Source organism: Chinchilla lanigera, unplaced genomic scaffold (assembly GCF_000276665.1).
Source record: "Chinchilla lanigera isolate Chin_1 unplaced genomic scaffold, ChiLan1.0 scaffold00122, whole genome shotgun sequence".
Classification (NCBI taxonomy): domain Eukaryota; kingdom Metazoa; phylum Chordata; class Mammalia; order Rodentia; family Chinchillidae; genus Chinchilla; species Chinchilla lanigera.
In genome coordinates, this window is record NW_004955523.1 from 4,085,691 (window position 1) to 4,106,364 (window position 20,674).

General features: G+C 38.6%; 1 protein-coding gene across 3 annotated transcripts in view; it reads right to left on the reverse strand.

Annotated features, from left to right (window-relative positions):
* Positions 1–14,881: 14,881 nt before the first annotated feature.
* The window catches only part of Pcnx (pecanex homolog (Drosophila)), a 114,955-nt gene continuing 109,162 nt past the window's right edge, over positions 14,882–20,674 (reverse strand). For all 3 annotated transcript variants that reach the window (XM_013507164.1, XM_013507162.1, XM_013507161.1), the window contains 4 exons: positions 20,034–20,239; positions 17,192–17,631; positions 16,625–16,765; positions 14,882–16,442 (listed from right to left, as the gene is read on the reverse strand). In XM_013507164.1, coding sequence (XP_013362618.1) covers positions 16,302–16,442; positions 16,625–16,765; positions 17,192–17,631; positions 20,034–20,239 — 928 coding nt within the window. In that variant the 3' untranslated portion in view covers positions 14,882–16,301. The remainder of the gene's footprint in view (positions 16,443–16,624; positions 16,766–17,191; positions 17,632–20,033; positions 20,240–20,674) is intronic.

Below are 20,674 nucleotides of genomic sequence, written 5' to 3' on the forward strand. Positions count from 1 at the left end.
ACCTGTCCTAACATCTGCAATGACTGTACAAAAGCAGTGCTAAGCAGTGCCTCAGCAGGAACCAGCGGTAACACCAAACTATAGCATATGTTCGCGTGCCTTCTCACTGTGCATGCCTGGGATGGGAAGGTTTTCTGATTTTGGAGTTCTGTGGATTTTAGAATATTTGTAGAATTTCCTATGGCGATCATCTCTTGTTTGAAATTCTGAAATCTGAAACTTTTTGAGCAAGCTCAGGAATGTCAGATTTTCAGACTAAAGATGCTCAATGCCAGTCATCACCCGAGGTCCAGGTGGCTTCTTTCGGGTATCCAAGGACTGAACAGTTTACACAGAAGAAAGTAGAAGCTCTGGTGCTGCTCACTTTTGGCAGTACCAATACTGAAACCTATAGTGGCCTTTGTGTGCTTTACTACCTTGCCCTCATTGGGGTGTGGGTCAGTTTCACTTAAGAATGTCTTTGATGGGGCTGGGGATTTAGCTCAGGGTACAGCGCCTGCCTGGCAAGTGCAAGGTCATGAGTTTGGTTCCCGGAACCGAAGAAAAAAGAAAAAAAAAAAAGAAATGTCCTCAATGACATAGTGAAAACAGTGTATTAAGGTGGGATGTGGTGGTGCACACCTGTAATCCCAGCACTCGGGAGGCTGAGGCAGGAGGATCTTTATGAGTTCAAGACCAGCCTGGGCTACAAAGTGAACTCAAGGCCAGCCTGAACTGCATGGCGAGACCCTCTCTCAAAAAGACAAAAAAAAAGAAAAGAAAAGAATCTATTAAATCTCATTCCTTTAGAACACATCTTAGTATTCTGTATGATAAAATGGGAAGTATACATAAAGCACTTCTTCAGTATAACCAGGCACAGATAGTTTTCTTAAAGAAAAGCCTTGTGTGAGCTCTTCGCCCCCCACCTGAGGTATTCGCCCTTCACCCCTCAGTACTGGAGAATGAGCCCACAACCTTCAGACTGAGCAACATCCCCAGGCCTTAAAAAAAAAAGGTTTGCAGGGCCTCACTGCTACATCCTCAGACTTCAAAACAAACACAAACCTGTGATCCGCTTGCTTCAGCCTCCCAGAGTACTCGGATCACAGGTGTGCACCACTATGCTTACCTGTTAGTCATTTTCTGTTTTCCTGGAATGCCATTTTTATTTGAATGATTGGGGCAAATTACAATGATTCAGAGTTTAGTATTTAATAAATGTTCTTTAAGATGGAGATAGACTATTGCTCCAAGAAAAACTGACAGTATTCGTTGCGAATGACAAAATTTGAGCTTTCAAGAACAAAGTGAGGGGCTGGGGATTTAGCTCAGTGGCAAAGCGCCTGCCTGGCAAGCGCAAGGTCATGAGTTCGGTTCCTGGTACCGGAGAAAAACCAAAAAAAAGAACAAAGTGAAATTATAGAAAACTTGTGTGACAGCTTTATAGCTTCCTAATAAAGGTATTTCTGATTAAATCAATGTGGGTATGAACAAAGATGTTTTTACATATAATAAAATGTCAACATTTAGAAAACCTGCATAACTCAGGGAACCAATATTTTCTAAATGACTAATAAATCACATTGTTAATATTTAGTCTAAGTAAGAGAAACCAAGAAATTTTGGTGCAACCTAAGACAAATGGCAGTCCGTGCTGAAACTAACTTTTCAGAAGCCACCATTTGTCACACTAGTATCAAGAGAAGACGCCGCCCAATTACCTGAAGAGGCCCTGCAAATACTCCTCTTTCAATCCTCTCCTAGCCAGAGAACAGGAGACAGAGCAAGCGAGGGTGCTTTCTTCACATACTTTAACCTGAATAACATGACAGACGAGATGTAGGACATACGGGTCTAGACATCTTATACAACTTCTGTTTACCTAGCTTGCAAACATCATCTTTGAAATAAAGATGTTAACATGTATTAATTCATTTAGAAATAACAGCATCTTTAAAATATCCTATTTTAATTCCTAATTTAATAAATATCAGTAAATATAAGCCACATAAGCAAATGCTCTTTGTGGGCCGTCAGTTAATTTTTAAAAGTGTAGACACCCTAACACCAAAAAGTTCGACAGCTCACCAAAATTGACCAAAAAGAGAAAGAAGACATGAATAGACCTTAAACTGAATCCGTAATTAAAAGCCTTCTCCCAGAGATCACTCCAGCTCAAGGGGGTTTCACTGGTAAACTGTTTCCCAAGTATTCAAGGACTAAGCAGTGCACAGGGAAAGAGTAGAAGCGTCCTGAGAGAAGACAGGCTGAGGAAGAGGGCACATCCTGGAACTGATGTCCACCTCAGGTTCTGCTGGGTTCCTGTTCTAGGTCTGCTTGGGATACACCCTAAAAGAAAACTCATTTCTTAGGAGGTGTGAGTCTTTGTTTCTTGGAAACAGTACCTGAGTCCTAGAAAGCTAGGCACAGCTCTCTTCGGGACGTGGCAGTCGGTGACCCTGTGTGCTGCGCGGCAGCCATGCACGGTGGGCTGGGCTGACCGCTAGAGGCAGTCGTGCTGACTCCATCTCCCTTGCTAGTGACTGCTTTAGGATATCAGGACACCAGGATGAACTAAAAATCTCACATAGTAAAATCTGTGTTACTGGGATTCAAGGAGAAGTATGGTGAGGCTTCTAGGTATGCACCCTCTCCAGACGTAATGGATGTCTTTCTTCTATTTCTGGATGCTGATGTGAATGGAATAAGGTCAAGAACCAGAGAAAGCTCGGTGGCTCTTGCCTGAAAAGTAAGCTAGCACATAAGATGGCGAAGTTGAGAAACTTACAGTTAGGCAGAGCTGGAATAACCTGAATAACCATGGCTGAAACCCTCCTCTCCTTTCATTTGGTAGTAAGCACGCCTACTCTTGAGCAACTCTGAATTTTCACTCTTGCGACTGTAAACATCCCAAGTAAATTAGTGTTACAGAACTTGTTAAAGAAACATTGTCTTACATTGCAATGTACAAAAAGTCAGCCCAAGTTTATAACCTAGACAAATCTGCCTTTTGACAAAGAAAAGCGCACCTTACTTTAGACATCTGTACTACACTGTAAAATTACTGTGACATCTGTGGCATACTGTATTACTTGGTAGATGAGGGAGAAGTGGAGGACTGTGTGACACTAAACTCACTAGCAGTATTATGAGCAATACAGGATGGTGCTCTCTGTATCAGGATATTGAGTTTGTATGATTAAAAAGAGATTGAGTATCTTTTTCAGGATGAGACCAGAGGTGATCTGGAATATTCTGATTATGTATCCATACAATTGTAGTCTGTGGAGGCACAAAGAAAAACGGTTTGTGCTTATATTGTCTGCTCAATTATGCATGCCTATATTTTGTAATCTGAGCAATTTGAAGATAACAATACACAATATATTAACCATTATTAATCTCCTATTATCTTGTTTTGCTATTGTGCATTATTTTTTTTTCTCTTTAAAATAAAGTTTAAAAAAAAAAAAGTCTCCCAGAGGATACCCAGGACAGGCCAGGACCTGGGTGCACAGGCGTACACACACCTTTGGCGGGCAGGCTGACTGGAGCCCAGGGCACTCAGAACAGCCGGTCCCAGGAATGTGGCATTACCAGCCAGACCAGCAACATGTAAGCGTCTGAAGCAGCAGCGAGGAGCCAGCAGTTGGGCTCTCCAGCAGAAGACCAGTCCCAGCCTCCACATCCAGAAGCCAAGATCAGCTCCTACCCAGCACGATTCCCATGGCAAGCTTGGCTGGAGCACACAGCACGTTTCTGGGATCTGTCAGATCTGGACACTAACACAGCACTGCAAACACCAGAGGTATTTTGCTACTTTTATCCTCCCTTGTTTGTCTGATTGGCTGTCCCTTTCCTTTCTGGGTGGAAGTCTTCTTGCTTTGTGTTGTATTTTGTGGTTTTGTTTTGGACTTTTTTCCCTCTCCTGTCTTTCTCAAGTCTTTTTCTTTCTTTTCTGTTCTCCTCTTTCATCCTTTTCTCCCCACTGTTTAGCTTTCTTACCTTTTTTGTTTTCTTCTACTGATCCTCTTTCCCCAGCTACTTTTTGAATTTAAACTTTCAAGTGAGTAAACACTGTCTCTTCCCTTTCTGATTACTCCTTCGCATTCTATTTCATTCTTTCCCTCCTGGGTTCTCGTTTCCCAAAACTCAGGTGATCATCCTTTGACCTCCAGCCTTCACTCTACCATATTTGACTTCATTCATCACTTTATCCTGTTTCCTACCCATCTTAAGCCCTTCTCCATCCCTTGCAAAAGGGTAAAATCACTTCATTAATCACTTCATCTCCTTATATACAGGTACATGGTATATGTTTGATTTTGTTAATAACTGTGATAAAGCTATCTATCATAATAAATTGGCAAGCATCAACATTGAAAACAAAATAAAATTAAAAAAGAGAAAATAGAAAATGACAAGACAAAGAAGCAAAATGCAACCCCAGGCCCCCAGCCAATGAGGACAAGCCCAGAGAGCAATGAGATAGATGAAACTGGAAGTCAAGCACTGGGACTTTCTGAAATGATAGCAACAGAAGTGAGAAAAACAAGTGGAAAATGCAATAGAGAAAATAATCTCTCAAGTACAAAAAGAAATGATGCTTAAAATTAAAGATATTAGAGAAGACAGAGACAAAAAGAATAGGTGAGCTTAGAAAAATGATGGAAACAAAAAAATGCCCAATATAGGAAAGGAATGGAATCCATGAAACAGATTCAAACAGAAAGCCAAGAGATTAAAACCTCCACTGAAAGTATATGCAACAGGTTAAATGGAGAGGACAGAATTTCAGACCTTGAACACAAAATTGCAGCTAGTGATCATGCAAAGAAAGATACCTTAAAAATAGCAAGAGACCATGAAAAAACCAATCTGACAGCTACAAGATGATACAAAGAATAGCATAAGATTGATTTGGGGTCAATAAGAAACCTGGAGACAGCACAAATGGCATAAAAAAATTCTTCACAGAAATAATGGCAGAAAACTTCCCAAGCATGGATAAAGAATTTGATACACAAATAAAGGAAACATAGAACTCCAAACAAACAACCACGACCAAAATAAAACTGAACCCAGATATATAATAATCAACATTCCAAAAATTCAGCACATGAACAGATTAAAAGCTGTTAAAGAAATAGATTACCTACAAAGGAAAGCCCATCAGAATCACAGCAGACTTCTCAACACAAACCCTCAAGTCAAGAACTTGGAATGAAGTATTTCAAGTCCTGAAAGAAAACAACTTCCTAGTAACAAGAGAAGATGCTGCCCAGTTACCTGGAAAGGCCCTGCAAATATTCCTCTTTCAATCTTCTACTCTTCTTTCAATCCAGTCTAAAGCAAGGTGTGCCTTTCTTTGTGAAAATGCAGATTTATCTTGGTTATAAACTTGGGCTGACATTTTGTACATTGCAATGTTTCTTTAATGAGTTCTATACTAATTTACTTGGGATGTTTACAGTCCAAGAGTAAAAATTCAGAGTTGCCAAAGAGTAGGTGTGTTTACTACCAAAAGAAAGGAGAGGACTTAGTAGATGTTTACAGTGTTCCACCCAATGACATAAAAGTACAAATTCTCAGCTGCACATAGGATATTCTCTAAAATAGACCATATACCAGCCCACACAACATACTTAAGTAAATGTAAAGGAACTGAAATTATCCTTTGCATACTATCTGACAATAGTGCAATGAAATTGGAAATTAATACCAAAAGAAACTGCAAAATCTCCATAAATGCATGGAAATTAAATAACATCCTCCTGAACAACCAATGTGTCACAAATGAAATTGAAGAAGAAATTAAACAATACCTACAACTAAATGAGAAAGAAGATACAACATACCAGAACCTATGGGACAGAACAAAAATAGTCCTAAGAGAAAAATTTATAGTAGTGAATTCTCATATGCATTCTCACAGAATAAGCACAAATAAACAACCTAATGCTGTACCTCAAGCTTCCAGGAAAAAGAGCAAGAGAAGCCCAGAGCCCAAGGAAGGGAGGAAATTATAAAAGATCAGAGCAGAAATTAATGCAGTGGAGAATAAGAAAACAACACAAAGAACTAATCGAAGAGTTGGTTCTTTGAAACAATAAATAAGATTGATAAACCCTTAGCCAATCTAATAAAAAAAAGGAAAGACTCAAATTCATGCACTGACAAATGAAAAGGGTGAAATCACTACAGATCCACTGGAAATTCAGAAGATCATCAATACCTGCCTTGAAAATCTTTACTCTCACAGGATGGAAAACATAGAAGAAACAGACAGATTCCTAGATACATATGAATTACCAAAGCTCAATCAAAAAGATATAAAAATTCTGAATAACCCAATATCAGTTAAGAGTATTGCAAATGTAATTAAAAAGTCCCAACAAAGAAAAGCACAGGTCTTGATGGATTCACTGCTGAATTCTACAAGAAATTTAGAGAAGATTTAATGCCAATACTCCTCAAACTCTTTAATGAGATTGAAAGGGAAGCAATATTCCCTAATTCATTCTTGGAGGCAAGTATTACCCTGACATCAAAACCAGAGAAAGACCCAACCAAAAAAGAAAACTACAGGCTAATCTCCTTAATAAACATAGATACAAAAATCCTCAATAAAATAGCAAATAGGATGCAGCAAGTCAACAAGAAGATTATACACCATGACCAAGTGGGATTCATCCCAGGAATGCAGCAATGGTTCAACATACACAAAAATCAATAAATATAATACACTATATCAACAGAGCCAAACACAAAAATCACATGATCACCTCAATAGATACAGAAAAGCTTTTGACAAAATTCAACACTCATTCATGATAAAAAACAAAACCCTACAGAAAAGCAGACTAGATCGTCTTTATGGCAACCTGATAGAAGACATCTATGACAAACCAACAGCTAACATCACACTAAATGGAGAAAAACTGAAAGCTTTCACTCTAAAATCAAGAACGAGACAAGGACATCCACTATCATCACTCCTATTTAATATAGTACTGGAAACATTAAAGCAATTACAAGAGAGAGAAAAGGAATAAGGATAGGAAAGGAAGAAGTGAAATTATCATTATTTGCAGATGACATACTTTACCTAGAAGACTCCAAAAACTTCATCAAAAGACATCTAGATTTAATAACCAAATTCAGCAGCATAGCTGGATACAAAGTCAACACTCAAAAATGGTTAGCATTCTTGTACACAAACAACAAACTCACTGAGAGAGAAATTCGGCAAACCACACCCTTCGCAACAACATCCGAAAAAGTAAAATACTTAGGAATCAATCTAACGAAGGAAGTAAAAGATCTATACATTGAAAATACAGTACTCCAAAAGAGGAAATTGGAAAGGATACCAGAAGAGGGAAAGATATCCCTTGCTCATGAATAAGAAGAACCAACCTAGTGCAAATGGCCATACTCCCAAAATTGTTACATAGATCTAATGGAATCCCAATCAAAATACCATTAGCATACCTCACAGAACTAGAGAAAACATTCCTAACCAGAAGAGATCTAGAATAGCAAACGTAATCCTGGGCAACAAAGGCAAGGCAGGAGGCATCACAATCCCTGACTTGAAATTACACTATAAAGCTAATGTGACAAAATCAGCATGGCATTGCCCAGCCCCCCACCCCCGCAAAAAAAAACAGACCTGAGGACCAGCGGAACAGATTAGAAGATGCAGACACAACTACAAACACACCTACCCACCTGATCTTTGACAGTGGGGCCAAACATGTTCACTGGAAGAAAGATAGGCTCTTTAATAAGTGGTGCTGGAAAAACTGGCTTTCCACATGCCAAAGACTAAAACTAGACCCATGTCTATCACCATGCACTAAAGTCAAAATGGATCGAAGACCTAAATATTAAAACAGAAATAATGAATCTACTGGAAGACAAAATAGGTAGAAATCTTGAAGACATAGGTGTAGACAGAGACTTCATGAACAAAACCCAAACTGCACGGGAAATACTCGAAAGATTAAACAACTGGGATCTCATCTTTTAATAAGCTTTTGCACATCAAAGGAAATCAACAGAGTGAAATGACAACACAGAGTGGGAAAAAATTTTAGCCAACATTCCCTTAAAGGACTTATATGTAGACTATATAAAGAATTGAAAAAAATCAGATGCCCCAAATTTTAATACCCAATCCAAAAATGAGCATCTGAGATGAATACACACTTCTCAGATGAAGAAATACAGATAGCAAATAAATATATGAAAAAATGTTCAACATCATTGGTCATTTGAGAGATGCAAATTAAAATAACACTGAGATTCCATCTCACTCCAGAAAGAATGGCTATCATCAAGAAATCAACCAACAACAAATGCTGGGAGGGGCTGTGGGGAAAAAGGAACCCTTCTCCACTGTTGGAGAGAGTGGAGCTTGGTGCAACCACTGTGGAAATCAGTATGGAGATTCCTCAAAAAACTAGGAGTAGAGGTCCCATTCAAACCACCTATTACCCTTCTGGGTATTTTCCCAGAAGAATTAAAAACATCATACCACAGCGATATATGTGCACCCATGTTTAGAGCAGCACAATTTGTCATAGCTAAATCTTGGAAACAACGCAAGCGTCCATCAACTGAAGAATGGATAAAGAACGTGGTATTCTTATACAATGGAGTATTACTCAGCCATAAAGGATAAACTCGAGACTTATAGGTAGATGAATGCAACTTGAGACCATATTATAAATGAAATAAACCAGCCTTGCATGTGTAAACATTGTATTGTCTCCCTAGTGTAAGAAGCTGGAAGCGTAAGTAAGAGGCAAAATGTACAAGGTATTGGGAAGTGGGAAGAAACAGTTGAAAAGGAAAGAGAAAAGTGGGATGGGAGAAAGGAGAAGGGAAAAGGAAAAAAATTACATATACACACACGATAGTTTAGTTATACTACTAATTTCTATTCATTGAAAAGAAAGGTTTGTGCTTCTGCCGTTTGATTCATTTTTCATGCCTGCATCTTATAATCTGAGCAACTACTTTGAAGACAATAAACAATGTACTAACCACTACTCTCCTATCTTGGTTTGAAATTTTGCATCATTGTTTCTACTGTTTTTTCTTTTAAAAATGGGGGAATTGGGGATAGAGTAGTCCAGGGTGAAGGGCCTGGGTTTCACTTTCAGTACAAGGAACAAAAGAAAAGAGAAGGGATCGGGGAGGGGAAAAGAAGGGAAGGGAAGGAAAAGGGAAGGGAAAGGAAAAGGAAAGTTTATCCTGGAAAATTCAATCTCCACTCATCAAAACAATTACAAGTTAAAGGGGTGACCTTCCCATGTCTTCTCCCAGCCCTTCGCAGCCACCATGCCATGATTTTTTAAAATTTAATTTTAACTTAAAAGTACTCAGCTTCAGGGTAAAGGGGCTCAAGCACACAGCATTCGCGGGATCTGTGGTGATCTCCCTTACCAAATTTTGTAGCTTTGGGTTTTTGGGGGTAAATACTTTTTTTGGTGCTGAGATTAGCTTTTCTTTTTCTTTCTGGTTCTAGGATTGAACCCAGGATCTGGCTCATGGTAGGTAAGTACTCTACCCAAGCTATAGCCCCAACTTCTAGCTTTTGATTTTTACTGTTGCTTACAATTACTGGGCTTAATTTCCAGTAGAGGCGGCACAATGTGAGCACCCAATAAATGTTAGTTTCTGTTAGAAGGTCTTCCGGACAAGGTAGATTCGTCTCTTACCCAACACTCTACATCTATCCTGAGAAATCATAAAGCAATCTAGGGATCTTCCTGCATCAAATTATATGTACATTTCTCCAACGTATGCAGTTTAATTAGCTGCCTCTGATAAATACATACAAAGGAGGGAATAAAATATTTTGTGTAACAGCTGACTGAATGAGCCAGGCATGGTGGCACATGCCTGTAATACCAGCACTTGGCAGGCTGAGGCAAAAGCACCATGATGGAAGCCAGCCAAAGCTACATAGTGAGTTCAAGGCCAGTCTGAATTACATAGCTGGACTCTATCTCAAAAAAAAAAAAAAAAAAAAAAAGGCAAAAATAAAAGCCAAACCTAAAAAAAAAAAAAAAAAAAAAAAAAAAGCTGACTGAATAACTGAGATGCTACACTCAATGTGCTCTTATTTCACAGGGTACTTTTCCCTAGCCAAGGAAAAGCACACCCCCAGGGTGGGATTCAATGGCTGTGGCCGGCCAAACACCTGTGGGTTCTTTAGTAAGGAAAGCCCTAATGAAATGCATATTAAGAGTAAGGGAAAAGGTTCACAGGGCCCAAATTTCACGTCCTTAGCTCCTTCGATTTTTGGCTCCAAGAATGCAACGTACTAATACAGGGAATTCCTTTTTGTGAAATGTGTTTCATTTAATGATGCTTCCTGTCACTACAGAGTGTCCTCTAATACCTAACACTGCTTCCACCGTGCTACTATGATCTGGAGACAGGAAGGAAGGAACCTGCATCCTGCCAATTCTGTTACTCAGTTAAGACGATGTGATAAAGGTTTATTTATTAATAAATAATTTAACCAAACGCCCATGTCTATTCTCACTCCAAGTTAGACTGCCTCTTCTTAAAGTAAACCCACATGACGCTCACTGGGCTACTACACAAAGTACATGAAACACACTGGTACTTGCCTGACTGAAGAACATACTTTCTTTTGCACTGCCACACACTACGTAAATGAACACGTATATTCTTACCGTGTTTGTTTCATCTGCTGGACTATCACTAATAAGTAACACCTAGCTCAACTCAGAAGATGGAAATTACCACCTTTCTACCAAGAGGGAAGGACAGCTTCTTAGAACAGGGAATATGCACTCTGCTATTATAAACTAAACTGCGTGTTTATAGGCCAGAAGACTCTTGTTTAAAGTGATTTCTTCAGAAACAAGTGTATGTTTTAGGAATATGCCACACAGACCTTAAGGTAATGCATTCAGGTTTCTCAATTTGATAAAAATGGACAGAGGGCAAAATGAAAAAAAATTTATTTCCTGTGTTTTATCCACTGTCAATACTGTATTTTTGATGCAATATATTTGCCAAAAAACTCTTCAGCTTTTATTTTCCATTTTAAACAACTACAATATTTACAAGCTGTTTTAGAGTCACACTCAGACACACACGCACTCACAGACACACGCAAGTACATACATATATCCTTTCTCTGGTTTATACCAAATGCTGGTAAAGGTGATGAATACTTTCCAGAGCCCATGATCAGAAAAGGGAGACCCACTTTCCTGGAGTTATTTTTCATATTCCTCCTTCCGTTTCCTCATGCAGAGCTCATTGCCAGACTTGTACAGGGTTAACAGCATTTTTTACCATTCAAACTATAAGCTTTTAAAAAGTGTAAGCAGATATAACCCTTCCTCCTATTATTTTGGTTGTAGAATCAAGTTTCATTTATTAAAAAAAAAAAATCATGTTCAACCATAAGTATATAAAACCCGAGTCATCTGGAGCAGCCATCTTCTTTTCTACTATGTCTCTGTTCTGGATTCTAGGAACACCCCCTCTGTGTGGATAACACCCGGGAATTCATCCCCAGTACACGTCAGATGTTCCTTTGTTCCTTCTAGCATGGCTCCACCGAATCCTAAATTGTCAGGTACAGGGATGAGGCATACGAAAAAAGTAGAACCCTATATACTAGCTGTAAGTCTTGAAACAAAGCTGTCATACAACCTTGCAGTGACAACTGGCTCTAGTTCCCCCACAGAACATTATGTTGATCTCACAAAATGGCCGATAATGAAATTCAGCTCACAAATGAGTTATTTACTAATTCACAAAGAATATGTGGCTTATAGACAAGAGAGAAATCTTATCACACATAATTCTTGACAGATGACTGGTGAGGTGATTCATAGCAGAAAATATACCTCTATTTCAAGCAAAATTAACTCTATGCCTATCCTACCAAATCTATCTTATAATAATTAATTCCTTGCCAATTACAGTTCTTACCTAAATATTTAACAAGTTTAAAATGAGAGTATCTGTTTACCACCTACATTATTTATAAAAGAAATGAAACAAAGAGGGACTGGTTTTTAAATACTTTTTTTTTTTAAAGTTACACACATCCAACATAGTATTAAAGTTTATGCTTCCTAAATATATGGTAATGTTTAATTTCCTGTTTCCTTGGCTCTATAAAAATCAATATCCATATAAGACTAAAGCAGACAGTTCAAAGTCCATTAACCAGTTCCATGTACCATCTTATCCTTCACATTTTTCTCTTTGCTGACCATGGAGTGAAAAGGAAAGCCTCTACAATAAAATATATCTTATCTGAACAACTGAAGGTTAAATGAAAAAATTAACTACATCTGTGTTCAGATATAGTAACTTTACATGGTTACATCACACTATGAAAGCGAATGAGAGTTAAATATTGACCATTTAAAAAGCACCCCCCGCCCGGGCCAGGAACATAGCTCAGCGCCACAGCGCCTGCCTGGCAAGCACAAGGTCCTGAGTTTGATTCCTGTTACCAAAACAAAAACAAACCAAAACAAATAAAAAGCATCCCCCCCACTAATAAAAAACAGAAAGGGATTTGTCTATGCTAATGAAAAATTAGAAATAAATATAAAAGTAACAATCTGGGCAGCAGTTCACAGTTTGGGAGTTAGTCAACATGAATTTTAAAACTTCCTACATAAAACAAATCACATATTTATTTAGGATGAAATATGCTTAAAAGTCAGTTCAAATTTTAAAAACCCACTATTTTAGACATTGGACAGTAAGTTTAAGTGACCCAGCTCTGGACGAACAAGTCAGTCCAGCAATACACCAAGGGAAGTTTCTAAGCAGAGGTGGAAGAATGCTTAGAAGAATAGTAACATTCTTTGAGGTTAAGTTATCCTTGTTTAGATGTGAAGGTATATTTTATCCTTTGACAAGACATGGGAAAAAACTCACAAAGAATACTTTTTTTTAATGAGCTATAATTTCCTATGGAAAAACTTGTTTTTCACTGCCTGACGTTTGGTACCCAAAATAATTTTTCAGGTATCTTTCACAATAGAAATCCTGTCTGATATCTTCTATTTCAAGGATTAACAAGTATTTCAGGTATACTTAAAATATTTTTCAAAACATTTCAGGTCTAACGGAATTTAATATTCCTGTAATGAAGGCAGACACCGATTAACTTTGTTCACTAATTTCTTAAGAGGTAATTACTTTCCTCTTACCTTAGAAAATACATAGACACCTTCACCGTTACTCTCCCAAATTCCATAAACATGCTACGTTAATCTAGATTTTTGGAAAAATTAATGCTTCTTAGTAAAGAGTCAACATTTAAAGTTATCAAGTATTGAAAATGGTATACAAAAAGAGCTCACATAAAGGTAAAGGTAAAAGACTACCAAAAGCTTAATTTGGAACTATAAAATGGTTTTGTCACTGAGAGGAAAACACTTTAACCCCTTCCAACTCATTCCAGGTCACTCTCAAAAGGAGAGTGAGAAAGAAAAAATGAAGGATACAGACATGCAACTGTACTTAAAGGAAGTAACTAAAAAGGTAATGTTTTAATTACACATTTTTGCTTTTAAATTATGGAACTCTGAAAGCTTTGGCAATTATGAACTGAAACACTAACACGCTGAAGGAAGTACTGCACATTAATGGAAATGGTTAAGGAGAGAATCGAAACGAATAGCTCACCACTCTCTGTGGGGAGAAGCCAAACTGTATGATCGATCAGTTTACTACACAGAAATAAACACTTTATAATTTGGATCAAATTACTAAGACATGAGTCTTTCTTCAATTATCACTATTTTCCTTGATATAATTAGAAAAGTATTATAATTCTTAAAAGACTATCAGTTTTAGACTTAAAAAAATAAAGAGCACAGCTTCTCTTAGAGTTCCTAATTTATAAATTCATTAGAATTATATAACAAAAGCCAACTTGTTTTGACAAAAATGTTCACCAACTGCTCTTCTGAAGGCAAGAGTTGATATGTATGTTTCATACAAAACCCAGTCTTATACGTGGAATCTACCTCTTCAGGGTATGTAACATGTTTAACAATTGGGGCAGGGAGGCTAGGGATAAACAGAATTCTAACCTTTCTGAATGAATCATCTCAAGTTCAGGTCTTCTGTTCTTTTTCTGTGTGGGAAAATGGATTATCTTCCCTCTAAGATTGAAAAGCCTCTGCTTAACTCTCCTCTCAGCAGAGAAGATGTGAAAAGATCACATTCATTTCAGAGAGGGGGTGAACAGCAGGGAACATAATTTTTTTGAGAAGATTTAAAATAGATCACATATTCAGTTTCAGAAAAAAAAAAACTGAACTTATGATATACTGTGGATTTGCCAAAAATGAGGAAAATCTAGAATATAATGACAATTAGAAAAATACACTTTTAAATGGTCAATTTAGAAAGGAATTCTTTGTGCAAAGGTTCAGTAAGTCATTGACAAATATTTCTAGGCAGTAAAATTTCCAAAGTGTGACATCTACGAATATGTCAACACAAGGCACACTGGGTTCTGAGTGACTCCAAATTTTAAAATTAGGGGAAAAAGGGTTTGAAGTGGAAATGCAGACAGAGTCTGTATGTCACCTATTTACTTCCTCAGTTTCTGTTCCCTCCACTGCCACATTATGCTACTGTGAGATGTACGTCAGAACCAGAAGGAAAAAAACCTTTTTCTTTTCACCGCATGGAAATATACAATGCATGCAACATGGTCATACATGGTCCCACATAGTAGCCACTAGGCACACGCAGCTTCTGAGTACTTGAAATATGACCAGTGCCACACGTTGAAATGTAGTACTTTGGATATACTGGATTAAATAAAATCTATCACCATTAATTTTCTCTGCTTCTTCTTCCTACCTATTCTTTGGGGACAGAGAGATGGCTGCTCCTAAATGCTCAGAGGAGATGAAGAATTTTCTTTGGAATTTCAAACCACACAAAAATTTTTCTTAAGAATTTAAAAATCCTAAAAGTTGAAAATTAAAACTAAATTGCAGTTCTCATACAGCCCAATTGTAAGTCTGAGTTATATATTTCCCTGAATACACTCTTTTAAAAAATTAATACAATTTATGAGACAATACATGAATTAAGTCAATTTCACAGTTATAAATATTTCAAATTACAATTATACACTATAAATTACATGAAATAAAATTCAAGTACTAGAAAAAGAAGAGGTGATGGAAAGAGAAAGCAAAGTTATTGAAGAGGAATATACTGGTAAGAACTGCACCATTTGGGTAATTTTATTTGAAAAAATTTGACTTGAGAAACTGAACTTCATATGAGTAACTTCAAGAGCTAAGACTCTTCAAATAAAAAGCAATCAATCGTCTCTTTAAATTCCTGGACATTCCTCTTCTTCCCAGAACCAACCCCAGCAGAGCCTGCCCCGTGCAGAGAAGCACAGGGGACACACTGCAAGGAGCTCATCTGAGATGTGGACACAGGAGCTGGCAGTGGTGTTCAGATGACTGGTCCGCTGACCACTGGCTCCGGGAAATGTCAAGGATGAAGTTACGCTATCTTGAGATTTCGTATTCATCTTAAAGAACACATCCAATGTACTGGCATGAATATAGACTATTAACAGAAAAACGAGCAGCACAATTCCTGTTGACTACATCAGGAAAGGGAAGGGGTTAATCCCAAAGGCAATTTAAATAATGGTACTTTATTTTATATATAAATAAATGTTCTGAGAAATCTCAGAATTTAGTGCATCGTAAAAAATTAGTGCAGTTTTTTTTCCATTAAAGTTTTTAGCATTCGAGGACTAAGATAAATCTACCTCTGTTCATCTTCTCTCTCACTGTACATTAAACTTTTATACTGCTATGTATCAAATCAAACGCTTCTACATGGGTCTGTTTGTAAAAATCAAGGTCAATGGATTTCATGTTCCATGACAAAACATGGCAATTATTTTTGGCAAACAAATTAGAAAAATATGAGACATAGTTTAGAAATGAAGTTTGTTGATTTAAAGCATAGGCATTGTATAGGAAAAACTTTTTAAAGATGTATTTCAACAGAAATTTATCCTTCATGCAAATGTTTTCTCAGCAGCTAACTTAAAAAAATATTTCAGCTTTATTGGGGGTGGAGGCAGGGCGGAGGACGAAGCAGAGGCGCTTGGCCGCGTCACTGTTCTCCAGGCTCTCCCACACAGGACCGAAGGCATCCCTGCAGGCATCTTCTGTCGCTCCTCTCTTTTGCCAATGTCTCCGAAATGAGACAGTAAAGAAATGCAGCTATAAAACACCAGCTCATACTTCAGCCCCAAGTTCTAGTACCCCAGTTTCAATTATAGTCACATATTTGTCATCAATCTGGACCAGAAGCACTGCCTTGTCGATGTGGGATCTCGTACCTGGATCTCTGCTGCAAGGCACCCATCGGTGAATCACCTGGTAATTGAGAACAAAACAAGCAGTTAGTGGAGGAGACCCTGTGTGTACTCACAAACTCTGCTCCCTCAGGAGCTGGAGCAATTCTGTTTGAGAATTAAGCAAATATATACATCAGCTAACTAAAACCATGGGCACAAATGAGTCAGACTACAAGAGTCACAGCACGGAAGAAAACTTACATGGCCTTCCATGCCCTCCTGGGGATTCCACTCTTTCCAGCTGTTTCTTCCAGCTTTTAGTCGGATTCCCTCATCAGGCCACTGCAGCTCTTTCCTTTTTGACAAATTGATCCCTTCCAGAATTTGACTAGGATCCACTATCTAAATTGTAAATAAATAGGAATCATTCCAAGTCACTTTTTCTTTGATAATGAAAAATAATAAAACCCCAAACAAAATTTTCTGCCCAGGACTCCTTGTATCTCAAGTTCTCTACTGTACACAGTAGAGTTTAAAAAAAAAAAAAAAAAAAAATCGAGCGCCACCTCCCCCATTTGTTTCAACTACCTTGGCTGCTGCAACAGGCACACGTTAATGATGACGAGGAAACTAGTATCACCACTGCACAAACAGCTTGCTTTACCCACTGTTAAGCTGGCGGGAACTTTTTTCCCTAACATTCAAAAGCGCTCTAGTCTCCTGACCAAATGATATAAGGGGTGTTTTCACAAGAACCCTTTAGTCAACGTGTAAGACAAAAACAAAAGAGCAACAGAACAGCACAAGAAGCCCTCTGTGCTTACTCACTTGGACTCTGTAAATCACATCCCCCTTTCTGGCATGTGAATGACTGGCAGGACTTAAGGTGCTCCCTAGCTGGGCCTCAGTGGCACTGTTCTGACCTCCCTCTGTCCCAAGGAAGCCCACGAGAGTGTGATGTTTGCAAGCTGGGATGCTTTGGCTGGAGCTGCTGGAAGAGGGAAGGCCATGCTGCACACAGGCCGCACTCTGGCCGGAGGGCTCCATCGGGTTCACCATGGACAGGCGGGACTGGATGGAGGACGGCAAGTTTCGGAGTGATATCTGGCTGGTGGAAGAGCGCCGACAAGGCACGAATCCCGTGGTGGACATCCGGAGGGACGAGTGCCGGCTGCTGTAGCAGTAGGAAGACTGGCTGGCTACAGAGGCCCGAGCGGGAGACTGTCTGACCAGGCTGGACTGCACTGAGTGGGCGCTGTGGCTGGTGCCTGCAGGAACAACAAGAACAGCCCTCACTCCAAGGAGAACGAGTCCCCTGCATGCTTCTGTGCCAGTTTCTGACCTGCGCCCGTTAGCAATCACTTGGTAATTTCACAAAACTTGATGTTCATGCCCATAACCTTTAAAATCATCAAACGTAAATAAACATCTGAGATCTGTTTTCTCATGTGGTTTTTACAATGTATTTTTTTGGTACCGGAAATCGAACTCAGGATTTCGATTGCACGTGCCAGGCAGGTGCTTATGCCACTGAGCTATATCCCTGGCCCTATAATGTATTCTTATTTCCTAAAGTTAAAAAAAAATTCTGGAATGAGGTATAAGAAAGATAAATCATTTTCAGCTGATATCAAGATTTAAGATTGATCCAGGCATGGTGGCACACCTCTGTAATCCCAGCACTCGGGAGGCTGAGGCAGGAGGATCATTGCAAGTTCAAGACCAGCCTGGGCTACAAAGTGAGCTCAAGGTCAACCTGAACTGCAGAGACCCTGTCTCAAAAAAAAGAAAAAAGATTTAAGGTTGAGATAAATCCTAAAATATCTCCCCCAAAATATTTTAGAACAAGAATAACTCTTTAGTACATCAGAAATGAAATATAGAAATGAGAGAGAAAGACTTATAAAGGAATACTGCATGACCTCACTTCCATGTGGAATCTAAGAAAGCTGAACTCATAGAAGCAGAAAGTAGAATGGTGGTTGCCAGAGAGGGGAGAAGAGAAAGGAGGGGGTGCTGCCAAAGCTCTGCAGTGCCAGGTGGGCCGAAGGTCTACGATTGCACAGTACGTTGACTATGGTGAAGGATGTTGCATGCTTGAAGACTGTGAAGTGGGCAGACCTGAAATGTTCTTACCAAATGGTATGCAGGGTATGAGGTGATAGACTTGTTAAGCAGCTCGACTTAATCATTTCACAATGTACTCAAACATCAAAGTATCATGCTCTATACCAAAAACGTGCAATTTTTACTCATTAACTAGAAAAAGACAAATGTTTCTGTGTGGCAAGTTTTATAGCTACAATTTTTCCAAGTACATTCCTGCCCTTTCAATCTGCTCCAGTGATGAGTTGCACCCCTACAAAGTAGTCACTTCACTACTACTACTGCATGGAAATTTCAGTGACACTGAATACCAGGTTCTTTTGCACCCTTCTTCAAGTGGTTTCTGGTGATTCTCTGAACGTTTTTCTGACTAGTAAGAGTAATGTGAAAATCCTCTGGAAATAATCATTAATTATACTGAAGACTTAGCTACACGTGCTTTATACCTGAAAATAAAAAGCTAGTCAGTACCAAATGTATATGCAAAAAAGCACGCTAAAAATTTCTTGTTTTCACTCATGAAAAAAAGAATAGCACTAAGCAAAAGGAAAAGTGAATTCTTCTACACTGGAAGACTTCCCCCATCATGAGTAGGCAAGACACTTTACAGGAATAAAATGAAAAGTCAGAGGATGGGCTGGAAAATATATCTGCAGTACAGAAAACTGACAAACTGTTCAGACAAAGAACACACATAAAAATCAGTAAGGAAAAATAGGCAAGAACCAGAGTAAGCCTTCTGGAAAGAAAACAGGTAAAATCATTAAAAACTTGCAATTCTGGGTATCAGAGCAACGCAAATTGAAACAATGAAATTAAAAAGTGCTCCATCAATTAGGTGCCGGCACAAACCCTTAATCCCAAATTGTAGGAGGCTAAGGCAGGAAGACAGCAAGGCTAAGCCCAACCTGGGCAATTTACTAACTTATCAAGACCCTGTTTCAAAATATACAAAAATAAAAGGGTTGGGAATACAGATTTGTGTGAAAGTCCTGGGTTCAATCCCCAGTACTGAAAACCCACCAAGCAACCACCCACCCACCCACCCGTCTCCTGACTTCCTCAGCAAACAGGGAGAGGAGGAGAAAACTTACGCTACTCCAAGTTGGGAAAAGACCAATGCTGCCAACACTCCTTTAGAAAAAACTTTCTGGAAAGATTTCTGGCATTAGGCAGCAAGAGTCTTATTCCTAAGAGTAAGTTTTCTCCTACTGATTTTTAAAGTCTTAGCCAAGAAAACAGTAAGTGATTATAAAGATTTACATACAAAAGTAATTGCAATATTATGTCAGAAGAAACCAAGTCACTGTCCATTAAGAAGTTAAACAAAATATAATTAAATATTAGCCTTTAAATTATATTTTCAAAGAATTCTTAGTATTTTGAAGATTTTTTGGTAAAATGTCAAGTAAATATATACACAGATTATATATACATATGAATGATTAATATAAACAAATAGGATAATGTACAACTGAGAGTTGAGAAAAATAATCTATACATTTCCACACAGATAATACGCATTCCTCTTTTTATGGGCACATAGGCCTATGCTTCCTATTACCTAGTGCTGGAGGGTAAGAAGTGACAGGCGGATGGAGTCCCACTCCCGACCCCTGCCCGGGATTTCCAGTGCTTCCCTGGGGCACGTTGCCGTGGGGGTCGTTGGCAGTTGTGGCATTGTTACCAGGACAGGAAGTTCCACCTCCAGTGTCAGAATCCTCGATATTGCCCCCACTGTTACATCCAGCTCCACAACCTTTCCTTAGCCTAGGAACAAATACAAGGCAGGAAGAATTATCTCCAGATCTCTTCAAAACAGATAGGTTATTCTTTCCTCAATCATTCTCAGCTGTTAAGATACTAATGCCCACCTGTGAAAAACTTCCTAGTATACTCAATATTCCTGGTATAATCAATACAAAGTCGTTTTTCAAAAAATTGTTTAAGAAGTATACCCTTCTTATACTCGCGGCTTCATGTCTATCTAGTGCACATCACTTTTATATAACCTATCCTCTACTATACATTATGATGAAGAACAGAAGAAAACAGTTGCACCATTAAGATCACAGCTGGGAGTGGTAGTGCATGCCTGCAATCCCAGCACTCAGGAGGCTGAGGTAGGAGGATTGCTATGAGCTGTGTTCTGAGAAACACAACTCCATGCCTTACGTGAACTACATAACAAGACGGACGGACGGA